The 16,161-nt window shown below is 40.2% G+C and overlaps 1 protein-coding gene across 3 annotated transcripts in view; it reads left to right on the plus strand.

The window, feature by feature from the left end:
- Window positions 1-16,161, plus strand: part of rasgrp3 (RAS guanyl releasing protein 3 (calcium and DAG-regulated)) — a 64,709-nt gene that overhangs the window by 34,131 nt on the left and 14,417 nt on the right. For 2 of the 3 annotated variants that reach the window (XM_075482137.1, XM_075482130.1), the window contains exons 1-5: window positions 1,112-1,168; window positions 1,605-1,736; window positions 2,647-2,794; window positions 8,917-9,090; window positions 15,948-16,064. In XM_075482137.1, the coding sequence (XP_075338252.1) occupies window positions 1,164-1,168; window positions 1,605-1,736; window positions 2,647-2,794; window positions 8,917-9,090; window positions 15,948-16,064 (576 nt within the window). In that variant the 5' untranslated portion in view covers window positions 1,112-1,163. Of the gene's footprint in view, window positions 1-91; window positions 216-392; window positions 496-1,105; window positions 1,169-1,604; window positions 1,737-2,646; window positions 2,795-8,916; window positions 9,091-15,947; window positions 16,065-16,161 lie in introns of those variants that run through there. The other variant, XM_075482145.1, reaches the window with a different exon arrangement.

The raw sequence follows: 16,161 nt of genomic DNA on the forward strand, positions 1-16,161 counted from the left end.
TTGTTTTGTTTTGTGTGTGTTTCTTTTAAATTTTCTCAGCCCGTTTGATGTCCTCTCACTGTGACTATTGTCTGACTGTCTGTTCCGACAGGGAGGCCCCATCAGGCAGGAAGTGCTGACCACCATATTCCCACAGCTCAGCACTATGGGATCATCCACTTTGGGAAAGGCAGCATCTCTAGATGCTCTCTTAAATGAATGCATTCATGCATTTGGTGAGTGAGAAAGAGCATCCTAAGTGTGGTCCTGTTGAGAAGCTTTTTGACCATATCTACATTTTATCATTCATAATTGATAGCTCAGTTCTGAAAAACAGGTAATAAGAACGCTCATTGTGAGATCAGAAAATTCCATGTTAAATGTGTTGACATTTTTGGGACTTTCTTTCACAGAGGACAGTGGAAAGCTTCATGTCAACCTGCTTCCTCGCAGCCTGCTTCTGATGCATCGCTGGTATGTTACATCATCTGAACTGGCGGGAAAACTACTGACCATATATCCCATCTGGCCTATCGCTGATACATTCCAGCGCAACGTTTTAACAACACTGAAATACTGCTAGCAAAAATCCTACTTTGAATACAACTACTTGTAAAGTGGTACCTTGTTAAGTTAACTGTTTCAAACTTAAGAAGAAATCCTATTCAAATCTTTTATTTAGTTATTGAGATTTCCAGCTTTCCTTTTACTGATAGTTGCTGATGTTCTGCTTCATTGCTGTGATTCTTCATGTCTCCCCCTTACTTTACTACTGCTTTTCTGGTGCACATTAATGTCAAATAAGCAGAATTGATCATGTGATGGATGAATGTCCTCAGAGATTCTCAGTGAGTAGTCTGTTGTATTGCTGGCCACGTGAAAACTACACGGTGGTACTGCCCTTTACACATAGGTGCATACTGTATTCCATACACCTGTATGCAACATACATGTTGACAACAGATGGGGGCTGTGATTATTGATTGTTGTCTTCAACTTTATATTTCTAAAATAGCTAATAATTTATTTGCCAATGATCCACCTTTTTCCTTAATGCTCTGACTTATTGTGCATTGCAGTGTATCAATTTGTCAAATCTTATAGAAAGTCCTTAACTTAACCCTACGTACCGTGACTGCAAAGGTGACAGCTGCCAGAGGACCAGGCTAAAAATTTGTTATTTGATGAGGTAAGGTTGTATACACACAGTATTCCTTTACAACTCACTTTTAATATAGGAATGTTTAACCTCCAAGAACCCAACCCAAAGAAAGCATTCTTTATCTCAACTTAAATTCACCTTGTACCACACTTTTTATAGTGTATTGTTTTTATGCAGAACCTAATGGTTTCATACACAATTTCAGTTTTTTTTTATCCTCCCAACTCATTATGATCTATACTGTCACATTGAGTAATGCTATGTTTTAAGGACAACTTTTCTTTCAGGTGAGATCAAATCCCACAATTCCAAGCAGAAAATACACTTTGTCGGGAGCTTCCTGTACCATACCACATAAATACAGAGACATAAGTCACATGTCACAGGGATATCTCTGAAGCCATCACAGTTCTAGTGGCAAACTGTGTGCTTCAGAACTGTAAATGTGAGTGTTTATATTCAGGTACTGGATAGTGACATTCCCTGCAGAGTTCAACCTGGATTTGGGACTGATCAGGATAACAGAGGAGTTCAGAGATGTGGCGGCTCAGCTTGGCTGTGAGAAGCATTTCAAACTCATCGACATCTCTGCTATGTAAGCTATCAAACGCATAATAAAACCATTGCAGAAACTATTGGCATAATTAGAATTACCAAGAATAGTGCATCTGCAGGATATAATGTTAAGCGTGCCAACAATGACATCAGTGGTAGATAGTAGTAAGCAGATATTCTACATAACGAGGAAGTAATATGAGAGAAAAAAAATGAAAAAACATTCAGCATTGATAAATCTTTAATTAATTCTTCACATTACAAACCATACCTGCACCTCATTTAATGGTTTTAATAGAGAATTACCTGCTGCCAATTGTCTCAATTGATTGACTGATTTTTTTAAAAAGTTAGAACAATACAAGTGAGCTCAAAGTGACACCTTTGATATTGCTTGTTTTTTTCCAAAAACTTCAAAATGGTTAAATATGCATTTGAATTATCGGAATGTTGGAAATTAAAAACTGAAGATCATCCTAAATGAGAGAGAGAACTATCATTTAGTATGTGAAATTATTTGCGTGAAAATTGTTACAATAGCTAAGTTTCCAAACTGATTAATTGTTTCAGTTCTGCCAGTAGGTACCTTTGTGTGGCTTAATCTGTAACAAGTTATCATACAGTTACAGTTAAGTTCGCATCTCCGTTGAAATTTGGTAGAAGTATAAAGAGGAGTGACAAGAACCACTGCCTGAAATTGTATTCCAGATTTAATAGCACTTTTTGAAGATCTAGGATCAGTTGAATCCTAGATCTAGGATCACTTACAACACATAACCAACAATCTATTGAGGGTACAATGTTAAGAAGCGTATGGTGCATTTGTTTTACAGTGTATCTGCAGACTAATGTTCACAAAAGCACCTACAATACAACGCTAAGGTATCACACAGGTCATTTTACTGCTCTCAGTTTAATAGCTAATGGTTTCTAAATTGCTTTCCTCGCAGTCCATCATACGACTGGATGAGGAAGTTGACCCAACGGAAGAAGCAGGTTAAGAAAGGCAAGGCATCACTGCTGTTTGACCACCTGGAGCCCATGGAGCTGGCGGAGCATCTCACCTTCTTGGAGTTCAAATCTATCCGAAGGATATCCGTATGTTTAATGAAAATGATTGTTTTCCATGCCAGTTCAACTTCTTGGGAAGTATTATGGAATTTTGCTGGGATAAACCCTGATGACTTTGTTGATACCCTGACAGTTTTCAGTAAAATTCAATTCAATTCAATTCATTTTTATTTATATAGCGCCAAATACAACAAATGTCATCTCAAGGCACTTAGATAATAAAGTCCAATTCAAGCCAATTGGAATTCAATTAATTGTAACCATAATTATTAATAAAATAATCCAATTTGTTCATGACACAAAATGAAATGAAAATTAAATCTCTCGGAAATATCTGGTGGAATGCCATCAAGGCTTTTCATTACAATCCTTTTATTGTTGACTTGGGTCTCTTGAGTTCACAACGACAGTAGCTCCATCCAGTTTTTACTTTGTTTTTAAAAAACGATAGAACTTTTTCATTAGCCTCCACTGCAGGCCACTTTGTGTTCTAGTTAGCGAGCGTATATTAGCATGCTAGCACACAAATGTGGATACTAGCATAATTAACTTCTGAAAATAAGATTAGTAGTCAATCTGATAATCAGCCTGCTCATGTTGAATAACATGAACACAATATAGGCTCACAAGTGGCTTTAAGTGGCTCATAAGTGGCTTTAGTGGTACTAATATGTGAAACAAAGCTTAAGACATTAGTTGGTATCAGGCACTGAAAGACATACAGAAATAGAATACCCTTCTGTTGTTGCAGCACACTGAGCGGCTGGGAGAGATTTTAAAAAGTTAACATGTTAGTGAGCAACACTGATAAAAATGCTGCTGAAAACATTGTGGGAATGTGCTCACCTGCTGCAGAGCTTTGATGTGAGGCTGGCTGACCAGCTGCCCTGTTTTTACTGGCAAGCTGCCTGGTTAGAAGCAACATAAACAAGATCAAAGCTTGTATATAGTGTATTATTTAATTTTTTTCAATTAAAAAAATTAAATAAACAAAAGCGAGCTGTTTCCTATTAATAATAACGCACATAACCTTGCCAATTCGCCTTTTAAAATTGAGAATGATAAGTTTTCCTATCTAGGTATCTCAGTTACAAGAAAGTACAAAGATCAAGAGAACTTTATCATGTTATTGAAGTATAACCTTGTTATAGCACAGTGGTCACCCTTGTCACTATCTCTTGTTGGACGTATTAATTCGATCAAAATGACCATTTTACCAAAATTTCTATACCTCTTCCAGGCCCTACCTCTCTTTATCCCTGGATCCTTTTTTCAACTTCTTGACTCAGTTATTTCATCTTATTTATGGCGAGGTAAACGACCACGTTTGAACAAGAACCACCTGCAGAAAACTACGGCTGCTGGAGGTCTTGCTCTCCCAAATTTTTGCTTCTATTATTGGGCTGCTAATTTGCGCTGCCTCGTATTTTGTTCTTTTTGCCACAGCCAACCTGACTGGGTAGAGATTAAGCTACAGTCGGATGATAGTATGTCAATTCTTGCACTTCTCAGATCCCCATTCCCACTTCCCCTCACTCAGATTCATTAAAAATCTGGTGGTTAAACATTCTTTAAAAATTTGGGCACAATTTAGGATTTCACGGCTTCCCTCTTCTGAGCCCCATCACATCAAACCATCTTTTTTTTGGGGGGGGGGCTTTTTATGCCTTTATTATATAGGACAGTGTAGAGAGACAGGAAGCAGGGGGCAGAGAGAGGACGAATAACACGCAGCAAAGGGCCGTCCGATGCGGGATTCGAACCGGGGCCAGCTGCAGCGAGGACTATAGCCTCAGTACATGGGCCATCTGCTGTACTCACTACACCTCAGACCACCCCTCAAACCATCTTTTTAAACCATCCTGCCAGGAGTCTGTTTTTTGTGAGTGGCACAGGAAGGGTATCACACGCTTTAAAGACTTGTTCATAGGCAACAGCCTGGCATCTTTTGAGCAGCTAAGTGTCATGGTTTTTCCAGATTTGTGTGACCCACACGCAGAGAACTTCCAGGAGACCAAAGAATGTTTTTAGGAGGTTTATTGCATGAATAAAGGTGAGCTTAGTTGCGTCTATCTGTCACGGTTTGCTTTGTCTGGAATCCGGACGGGAACTGGAACTCTGAAGGAAACACAGGTTAGTATGGGTTTTGAGGTTGGTTGTAGATCAGCTGTAAAACGTTCAGCTTAGAGGAATCTCGGCGACTTTCGGCTGGGGAGTTGCTGTGGTGATCCAGGAGGTGCAAGGGTTTCAGGAAACCTCTAGGGAGCACGGTGGAGAGCGGACAGGGTTCGGCCTAAGCCACGGAACAAAGATAGGAGACAGGGCTGCCAGTCAGAGACTGTGTTCGAAACCGCCTACTTCTCCTACTACTCCCACTACTCCTACTAACTTTAACTTTTTTTAAGTTCCCGGATGCATACTAGATTCGCCGAAATGTTGGGTATGCATCATGAGGTTACTACTCATACTCAGACTACCCAGGATGCAACGTAATGTGACGTCGCCGATCGTCATTTCCTGTCAAAACGGCAGTTTCAAGCTAGCTACAACGAGGGTAGGTTCACTTCCTGTTTTCAAAACAAAAGCACCAATTGTATCCTAACGGCTTTCCCTATGATAAAAGGCAACGGGTATTTTATTTTGTGAAAATAACCGGAAGTGCGTTGCTCACTGCGGCTAGCTTTAGTAGCGCCGAATTCGTGGGAACAAAATTGTAAATAGCCGGTATTTTGTCAGATTTTCAACACGTTGGGGATCTAAACGACTACTTTCTCGCCTGAAAATGTTTCAAACGTTGCTAAAGTTATATATTTACAGAGTTTATAGCTTAAGCGAAATCAGCTTCAGGCTGGCTGATTTCGGCTCGGGCAGGAGCGAAATGCATTGTGTGTAAACGCTCTGCATACTGTCTGATCGATGAGTATGCCGTTTGCAAGTATGTAGTAGGCGGTTTCGAACACAGCCAGAGACTTGAACAGGGTTTAAACGGGAAGTAATCTTCGCCACACTAGTGGCCAGGCAGGATCAGGCTTGGTAAGGGTGTTTCCTTGAAGGCAAAAAACACACTGGTAAGTAGACAAGAATATTCGCAGGAATTACAAGGATTCAAAACTTGGAGGCTTGAAGTTTACCACGAATGGCTAACACTCAGGCGCTGAAGGACTGGCAGCGTGCTCCTTATATGCTCCTACCCAGGTGAGGGATAATGGATTACAGGTGCGTGTAATTTGATGGATGGCTCAGCCCACCGTACTCCCTGGCGCCATCTGCTGTAAGAAAAGGTTGAACCACACCACCTCCCGAAAACCCCAACACTAAGAGAAAAATTCAGTCTTCCTAGGTCACATTTTTTCAGATATTTTCAAGCAAGGCATTTTGTTCTTTCTCATTTATTCAGCTCTTTAATATCAACAAATTTGATCCCTGTTGACAGAGTCCTGTCAATCCACTTTAAAAAAAAATGAATCTCAACTCTGTATATCATGGTGTTGGATCTTGGGCGCCTCTCCACAGATAGGCTTAGAACAGCATAGGAGGAAGACTTGGGTATCTCTTTATCAGAAGACACTTGGACTTCCATACTTAAACTGGTTAACTCGACCTCCCTCTGTGCACGTCACAACTTAATTCAGTTCAAAGTGGTGCACAGGGCTCATATCTCAAAGGCAAAACTATCCTCTATGTACCCTGATATTAGCCCACATTGTATCAAATGCGGTTTTGCTGAGGCTTCACTCATCCACATGTACTGGTCTTGTTCGAGCTTTACCAACTATTGGAGGGAAATTTTCCATACACTCTCTTGGGTGATAGGCATTGAGCCTGATTTATGGTCGTCCGGGAAAGGCTACGAAGAGCCCTCCGTCGACGGAGACCCTCCCGGAGACGCTCTCCGTCTCTTGCGTGCGTCGGCCAAAATTCCTTTCTATCCGTCGAGGTGAAGGACACCCACGGAGACCGCAAGGGTTGTGATTGGTCGGCTAACAACATCATTTCCGGAATCACTTTTCTGGTTTAGCTCTTTCCAGTCACAACAACAACACCGCCGTTTTTGAATGTTGACCATGTGCCGGTCAACATTTGGTCAAAATTATTTTCATTTCAATATCAATAAGCTCTAACTCAACAAAAGTCACAATCAATCAACGACTTTCACGATAGACGTCGCGACATTAGGTCGTCTAGCGTAGCGACGCCTACTGATCGGGAGGTGAATTGCCTTGCGTATCCGACATCCCGACGGAGAACTTCGAAAGATTTAATAGCCTCTGCGGGACCACGGAGTCGGATTGACGGATAGCGACGGATTAGCATACCGAGGCCTTTAGGTTGGAACCAAGCCTGTTGATTGCTCTTTTTTGGGTTCATGGAGGTAGGGGTCGAGTTGTCCATAGAAAAACGACATACTATATCCTTTGTCTCCCTGCTAGCTAGACGACTGATCCTACTCAGGTGGAGGGATACCTCCTCCCCCTTTCATGCACAATGGCTAGAAGAAATCATGTCCTGCTTGAAATTGGAGAAGGTTAGATACTCGCTGAAACAATCAAGCAGGAAGTTTCAGAAAACGTGGGGTCCTTTTCTTAATGCATTCCAGACTCTGTGAAGACTTGGCCATTAGGTGCAGCTTAACAACGCTATGCATTCTTGACTTATGGTTATTTTTAGCGCAGACTCTAGATGTGGCAATGTGCTCATATTAGTGCAGTTTATCGGCAGCGACGAGGAAGGAATTATTTTATATTTGAAGATTTATTTGTTTTCTTTTCTGTAGAATGGTTGCTATATTGTCTTTTCTTTAAGTTATATTACCCAATTCATGTCTATCTGGACACATTGGTGCTATTTGTTGTATTCATTACAGAAACACGCGTAGGTGTTTCTGTAATGTCCATTTGTCATTGCACTTTGGATATATCGAAAATCCTTTAAAAAACAGATTTTGATTTAATAAATAATAATAATAAAATACAAACATGAACTTACGCTTATGTGTTTACCCTTGAAGTATGATGCAATAATAAGGGAAACCAGCTGCTTTGATTCTCATAAATCACTAGTATTTTCCAACACATGGACAAAGATGTCCAGAAATAGAAGAGAGTGCAATGTCCTTCATTTAGTCACTAATCACCTCAGGTGTGTGTGACCCTTGAAATTCCTCCAGTGACACCATCATACCAAATGTTCAGCTAGACATAAGATACACAGTCAGGCCATAAAAAAAAAAAAAAAAAAAAAAAAAAAAGAAAGTACTCACACGCTCAAATATTTTGATGGGCCACCTTCAGCTACTGTTAGGGTATGTCAGAACCTTGTGTCACAACCTTTATTTTCCTCGAGGGTTGCACTTTTCTCCAAGATCTTGTATTGAGGATGGGAGAGTTGGACCAGTGCCTTTTCTGGCACATCCCAAAGAATGTCAACGGGATTAAGGTCTGAGCAATGTGGTACTCAAAGCATGTGGGGAAATGACGTCTCCTGCTCCTTAAACCACTCTTTCACAATATGAGCCAGATCATTTTTGGCATGTCATCTTGGAATTTGCCCATGGGATCAGGGAAGAAAAAACTGGTTGATGGAAAAACATGGTCACTCAGTATTTTCAGGGAGCTGACTTTGTTTTATGGGCGCATAATGTTGCAGAACCTAACAAGACCCCAAACCTAAATACATAATGATGCTAACCTGACTAGACATTGCTAAAGGAAGCAACCACCTGACCATAACTTTGACCTCACAGGCTTGTACAATTGGCATAAGACATGATGTTTAAAGCTCTTCATCTCACTTTATTAGTGATCTCATTGACTTATTGACTCGTGTAAAAATTACATGAGTCAATAAAAGTCATGAAATAAACCCCACCTCCCATATGGTCACTGTGAAGAGCATTTCCCTCCCAAGCTGCTAGGAAGCACAGAGCTGTCAGAAAGCAGTTTGTCCTGTTTTTCTCTTGATAGATATTCAAATCACTGAAGTTTACCAAAAAGAAAAGAAGAAAAAACTAACAGAACAAAGAAAAAAAAACATTAAAATGAATTGTTCCACCCAGCCTGAAGGCCACCAAGAAATAGGTAGAAAAATGAAAGTTAGATACTCTAGCTGACTGATTATTCTTTAAAATTTGTTTTCCTTTTTGTCCACAGTTCACTGACTACCAGAGCTATGTGATCCATGGTTGCCTGGTGGACAACCCAACTCTGGAGCGCTCCATTGCATTGTTCAACGGTGTTTCACAATGGGTCCAGCTAATGGTCCTCAGCAAGCTTACACCTCAGACCCGTGCAGAGGTTATCACCAAATACATCAATGTGGCTCAGGTAACACAGTCAAGTCATTCACATGGAGAGCACTTCCTCTGAACAAGTTTTAAACAGGATTTTTCTAAAGAACAACAACAAAAACAAGCATATTGCCTTACTTACATTCTGTTTATATAACACTATTAAAAAAATACATTTATAAAACTTCACTTGGTCCATATACACTCCTCCATTATATCCTAAATTCTAAACTCATGGGCCTCATGCAAGAACATTTTTGTATTCTTATTCTAAATTTCTCTCACTTACGAACATGCCAAGTCAGATACAACAAACGCTCTTAACTTCAGAAAAGTGTGTAAACGGCCTGCGTAAAAAATGGCTGAGAAAAAACGTCTCGCCATGGCCAGGCGCTCGATGACTGCAACTAAAGCCGTGCAATCAGTTGTTGCCTCATCATGATGGCGCTTTGATGGGGCGGTCTATGAGGGGGGGGGGGGGGGGGGGGGTCTTCTGGTATGTTGTCTGCCTGGGCTGGTTCAGGTTGTGGGAGACCCTCGTTCATGGCAATATTGTGCATAACGCAGGATGCCAGAATAATCTGGCATGCCTTCTCTGGGCAATAGAGCAGTTTGCCCCCCCCCCCCCGCTGTATGGAGACACACCCACCTGGCCTTCAGCTCAGTGCGTTCCACAACAGCAAGGGTGCTTTGATGTGTATGTGTCTAGTGCTCCAATTATGTTTGGCAGTCCAGCCACGGCATGAAAGTCCCTCTTAATTTGTACTTGTTGGACAGCGGTAAATGGGAATCTGATGTACCATGGGTGATAAACTGATGAGAGCTTTGATGACCAAGGGGAGTGCACAAATCACAGAGGACTGGTACACCCCCGATCTGTCTCCAATCTCCCTCTGAAAGGTTCCAGTGGCCAAAAATCCACCTGGACGTGTGGTGGAATTGGGTTTGATCGACGTGTTTCTCTCTGGAGTTGTGGCTCCAGCAAGCTGCATATTTGCAGCAGCACAGTCCTTGGCAATCTAAATCATGATGTCAGCCATTTGTCTGTCTCCGTAGGATATCGCCACAGTCTCAGAACACACGCTCTCTTCCAAGTGCCTGACCAAAAGTAACAAGTCAGCCGCTGGTTACACTTCCCATTGACCTTGTTATATACAGAGTCAAATTAACCTTCAATTAGTGCATAATTTAAGTCAAACAGAATAATATCAGAATAATTATGGGGTATAATGTATATATTTATTCACGATATCTTCAAAGTAATAAAATATACTCAAATATAGTCAAGCAAACTTGACTGGAATAACAGTGGACTATTTTACGTGACTCCTACGACCGGTCTGGATCACTCGTAAATTCTTGAAAAAAGCTGTTCAAGCTGTGGTGGTTTAAATTTACTACAGTAACACATCCACTTTACTGATAACTGCCCCTGCAGTTATGGTGACTATAATATATAATAGGTGTCTGCTGGACCATAGTTAGCCATCTCACACTACTTTTGCTGATCACACATTTCTTTCTCTTTGCAGTTTGTGAGTCTGCAAAGAAACACGTATGTGAACCTAAGAAAAACAGAAAGAAACCGTATACAGTCCTTCATGTGCGATGTAAACTAGTATTTGGCACCATTAGACTAATCTATGATCATTACATAATAAAAAAACAAAACTTGAGAGGAAAATGTTTTGCACTAACTTTTTATGACATCACAGAAAGCAATTAGCACCAAATACAAAGATAATGACGTCAAAAATATTAACTTAACATACTATCTATATTCTTTTTAAATGACAATGTCCATGGTACACAGCTTCTTAACGACAAACAGACGCACTTCTCTTATTGTTCCATCACAAAAGCTTTGTCATCAAGATTTATAGTGGTATTTTACACTGTATGCCATCACCATCTTAGGAGAGGGGGCAAAAAGTTTCTACAGTGCTTGTCCACTTGTAATGAAAGAATGGATCACTTTCTTATTGCCAGTGAAAATTTGTGATGCTATTTTACATGAAACTATGCATTTTGATGGTATTTTTGATCATTCCCATATTTGTGAAAAAAGAAAAACATGACAGTTGACAGATAGGTAAGCACTGAGCACTCTGAATACAATAGAATTCATTTAGACTGACTTATTTGCTGTAACAAATAAAAACAAAATACAAAACTCTAAATTAGGCTACCTGAAAAATACAAAACTTACATATAAAATAAACTATTCAAACTTGAAGAGGATCCTGGACCTGGCTCTGTAGAGTGTACGTCACATACATAAATTATATAGTATTTCCTATAGTATAACTATTTGTAATAGCATAGTCACCATTTCAGGTGGCCTCCCACCATTTTGTTTTACTTAAAGGTAAAACAAAAAATACATATATGAGGCTATATGGTCGTTTATCTATTTAATCTTGTAACGGGTGGTGTATGGACCCAATTGCAGTACAAAAGACTCAGAAACTTTCTGTAACTTTCCACCACACGAACCTCTTACAAACCCACCTTGATTTTTGAAGTATTGGGTGACATCCTGTCGACCCTTTGATTCCTTCTCCTCTCTTTCTTTCCTTTCTTTTGGTTTGAGGCATATTGCCTTTTCTGCCTTCTTACCCGCTGTGGCGCTGCAGCTGATCCAGTCGGACTGAACCATTTTACGTAAATAGAGAGAGAGGGGGGGGCTTAATGTTTCCAAAACAAATAAAGTTATTGTTACCAGTACATTGTAGATAAAATATGTGATTATAAATTAGTTAATAACTTAGTGTCAAATTATTTTTTGTCAGTATTATTAGTATTGAATTGAATGAATTAGGTCCTTTCTGGGCCCCTTATATTTTTCTTTTTCCCCTCTTCTTTGATTGCTTTTAATTTTTATTCTATTTTTTTTTCTCTCTTTAAATTGCTTGTTTTTATGCTGCTTTATGCTGTTCTTTTAAATGCCTTGTCTTTAAGTAAAGCACATTGAGTTGCCTGTGGTATGAAATGCGCTATATAAATAAAGATGCCTTGCCTTGCCTCATAATCATGGGCCCCTAGAATCCCTCCCCCCCTTTCTGGCGCCCCTGGCTCAGTGAATAGGCAAGGCAAGGCAAGGCAGGGCATCTTTATTTATATAGCGCATTTCATACCACAGGCAACTCAATGTGCTTTACATAAAGACAAGGCATTTAAAGCAGCAATTTAAAGAGAAAAAAAAATAGAATAAAAATTAAAAACACAGTTAAAAGCAATCAAAGAAGAGGGGAAAAAGAAAGATATAAACTCAACCATACGCACACCGAAAGAGAAATGTTTTTAACCTGGATTTAAAAGTGTTTACAGTTGTGGCTGATTTCAGTTCTGCTGGTAGTTTGTTCCAGTTGTGTGCAGCATAACAGCTAAAAGCTGCTTCACCGGGTCTAGTTTGAACTCTGGGCTCCACTATCTGACCTGAGTCAGTAGATCTCAGAGCTCTGCTGGGTTTATACTCTACCAGCATGTCATTCATGTATTCTGGACCTAAACCATTCTGTGATTTGTAGACAAGTAGCAGAACTTTAAAATCTATTCTGTATCTGACCGGGAGCCAATGTAAAGACTTGAGAACTGGGGTGATGTGATGTGATCTCTTTGTTCGGTTAAAACTCGGGCTGCAGCGTTCTGAATGAGCTGCAGCTGTTTGAGACTCTTTTGGGGGAGTCCAGTCAGAAGACCGTTACAGTAGTCAAGTCTGCTGGAGATGAAAGCATGAATCAGCTTCTCCTGATCTGTTTGGGACATGAAACCCTTCATTCTGGATATGTTCTTAAGTTGATAAAAGGCTGATTTGGTGACTGATTTGATATGATTGTTGAAGGTCAGGTCTGAGTCTATCAGCACGCCGAGGTTCCGGACTTGGTCTTTAGTTTCTAGAGACAGTGACTCAAGATGTTTACTGACAGCAAACCTCTTCTCTTTGTTGCCAAACACAATGACCTCAGTTTTTTCTTGATTTAACTGAAGGAAATTTTGGTTCATCCACTTTTTGACTTGCTCTAAGCAGTCGCACAATGACTCTATAGGACTGCAGTCATCTGGAGACAGTGCCAGATATATCTGTGTGTCATCTGCATAGCTGTGGTAGTTGACTTTAGAGTTCTTCAGAATTTGACCCAGAGGCAGCATGTATAGGGTGAACAGAAGGGGTCCAAGAACTGACCCCTGAGGAACTCCACGTGTCATAGCCACTCGATCAGATTGATTACTTCCAATAGTCACAAAATAACTCTGCTCCTCCAAGTAGGACCTGAACCATTCTAGGACTGTCCCGCTGAGTCCTGCCCAGGTTTCCAACCTGTTCAGCAGTATACTGTGATCCACAGTGTCAAATGCAGCGCTGAGATCCAACAGGACCAGAACTGACACCTTGCCTGAGTCAGTGTTCAACCTTATGTCATTTAACACTTTAATAAGAGGCGTTTCTGTACTGTGGTGAGGTCGGAAGCCTGACTGAAATTTGTCAAGGAGTCCACTGGAGTTCAAGAAGTTACTGAGTTGATTAAAAACCACTTTCTCAACAATCTTGGCTATAAAAGGAAGATTTGAGATGGGTCTGTAGTTGGTTAAAATGGAAGCATCCAATGTTGTCTTTTTTAGGAGTGGCTTGATGGCAGCTACTTTTAAGGGTTTAGGAAACGTGCCTGATTGAAGTGAGCAGTTTATTATTTGCTCCAAATCTGTTTGGATAGAGCTTGCAATAGTTTTAAAGAAGTCAGATGGCATTGTGTCAAGACATGATGTCGATGGTTTAAGATGCTGGACTGTTTCTTCTATGGTTTTTTGGTCAACTGTATTGAATTCTGACATCATAGTTGATTGATTCCTAGGTGGTTTTAAGGATTGCGTCATTTTATTATTTTGCTCATTTATGTTGATATTTAGCCTTATAGATTTGATTTTTTTCATTGAAAAAACAAGCAAATGCATTGCATTTTTCTGTGGAACAGAGTTCTGAAACTATCTGTTTTGGGGGGGTTGTCAGCTTATTAACCATAGCAAACAGAGCACGAGTGTTGTTGATGTTCTTATTAATCATTTCAGATAAGTGTTGCTGTCTAGCCCGGAGTAACCCGTGGTTAAAATTACAAAGACTTTGTTTGTAGAGGTCATGGTGAATTTGAAGTTTAGTTTTTCGCCATTTAGGCTCTGCTTTCCTGCATTCTGTTTTCAAGGCCTTTACCATAATAGTGTTCCTCCATGGTGTTCGCTTTTAGACCAGGAGCCGGGGGTAATCCACCACTAAAAATGTCTGGCAGTGGTCATTTCTCTATCAGGGGACTATGATGAGCAATTTACAACAGGTTTCAAGTGGTAACCTCACCAGCTAACCTAGCCCATTTTTTCCCCCCCAGTTAATGATGTCTGGCAAGCCCCGCCCACCAACAAAAATGTCTGGCAGTGGCCATTCCTCAATCAGGGGCCCATGACAAACAATTTGCAATAAGTTTCAAGTGGTAACCTCACCAGCTAACCTAGCCCATTTTTTGGGTGCCAGTTTTACACCCCCCCTTGCCACACCCACCAGAGGGAACCCGGCAGACGTGCCGTTCCTCTATCTGGGGACCATGCCAGACATCATAGTACCCATAAAAATTGGTAACCTTCCCAGCTAGGCTGACCCCTCTGGGCTCCTGGTCTATTTCTGCTCAAGATCATCTTATTTTTAACAGGTGCAACAGTATCCATGACATTTGAGATTTTCAAGTTAAAGTTATTTAAGAGTTCATCAACTGTCTCTGCACTCGCAGTTGATGACATAGCTATAACTTCCATAAACTTAGCACTGGTATTCTCATTTATGTACCTTTTTCTAACAGACACACGGGTTAACTGAATGTTTGGAGTTAACTGTAAGTCAGAGAACACACAGAAATGATCAGAGAGCGCCAACACCTTGATATCAACAGAAGAAATGTCAACACCTTTAGAGATAACCAGATCCAGTGTGTGGCCTCGAGTATGTGTGGGTTCATTCACATGTTGAAGGAGGCCAAAAGTGTCAAGTGGACAGCAGAGTTCTTTGGCATTAGTGTCCATGTTATTGTCCATGTGAATGTTAAAATCCCCTGTTATGATTAAAAAGTTATAGTCAGTGCAGATAACTGACAGCAGTTCAGCAAACTCATCAAAAGAAAGTTCCTGGGTATCTTGGTGGTCTATAAATGATTAGGAAGATAACTTTAAAGATTAAAGATTTAAAGATTAAGATTAAAGATTTTAAATTCTATTTGTAGTATATGTAATTAATGACCTAACCTTCTACAGTACCTGAGAAAACAGTGTTAGAAATGCTTAAATCTGGGAGTGCAACGCCAGTATCCCAGAAGGACAAAACTATACCTGAAGAATTGATGGCCTGAATATTTTCGTTGGACACCCATTAGACCATGTCTGCTGGGATTGGCAGAATGAAAGTAGTCACAGCACTCCACATTTTGCACAGTATCCTGTGTTACAGCCTTATTCCCAAACAGATTAAATTAATCTTTTACCTCAAAATTCTACACACAATACCCCATAATGACAAAGTGAAACAAGCTTGTTTGGGTTAAGCGGATATAAAATATGGATGGATGGATGTTCCAAATGGGCCAATAAGCAAACATTACCCTAATGTGCTACATTTTGATTTTCTTAGATAAATGAAGAAAACAACTCAGTTTAGTTTACTGTGTGCTATCAGACTAAATAGATACATGCTCTTAGCCACTGGAATTTTCATAAAGGACTTCATGCTAGAAAATTCGAATAGCAAAAGAAAGAAAAAGAAAAAAAAAGAAAAAGGAACTGAGCTGCAAACAATCTGTCTAGAATAGTTAGTTGTTCTCCTGATTTATTTGATTTCAACATTTCTCTGTCTGTCATCAGAAACTGCTGCACCTACACAATTTTAACACTCTGATGGCGGTGGTGGGGGGACTGAGCCACAGCTCCATATCTCGACTAAAGGACACTCATGCTTACCTGGCTCCAGAAGTTGTGAAGGTAAGTCAGCTTCTGTTTTGATTGCACATTCATTTTTATTCACTGTCATGGTTCTACATGGTCACAGCATGAGTCAGCAGAAATGTGTTTTTAAAGA

The sequence above is a fragment of the Odontesthes bonariensis genome, chromosome 2 (genome assembly GCF_027942865.1).
Source record: "Odontesthes bonariensis isolate fOdoBon6 chromosome 2, fOdoBon6.hap1, whole genome shotgun sequence".
Lineage (NCBI taxonomy): Eukaryota > Metazoa > Chordata > Actinopteri > Atheriniformes > Atherinopsidae > Odontesthes > Odontesthes bonariensis.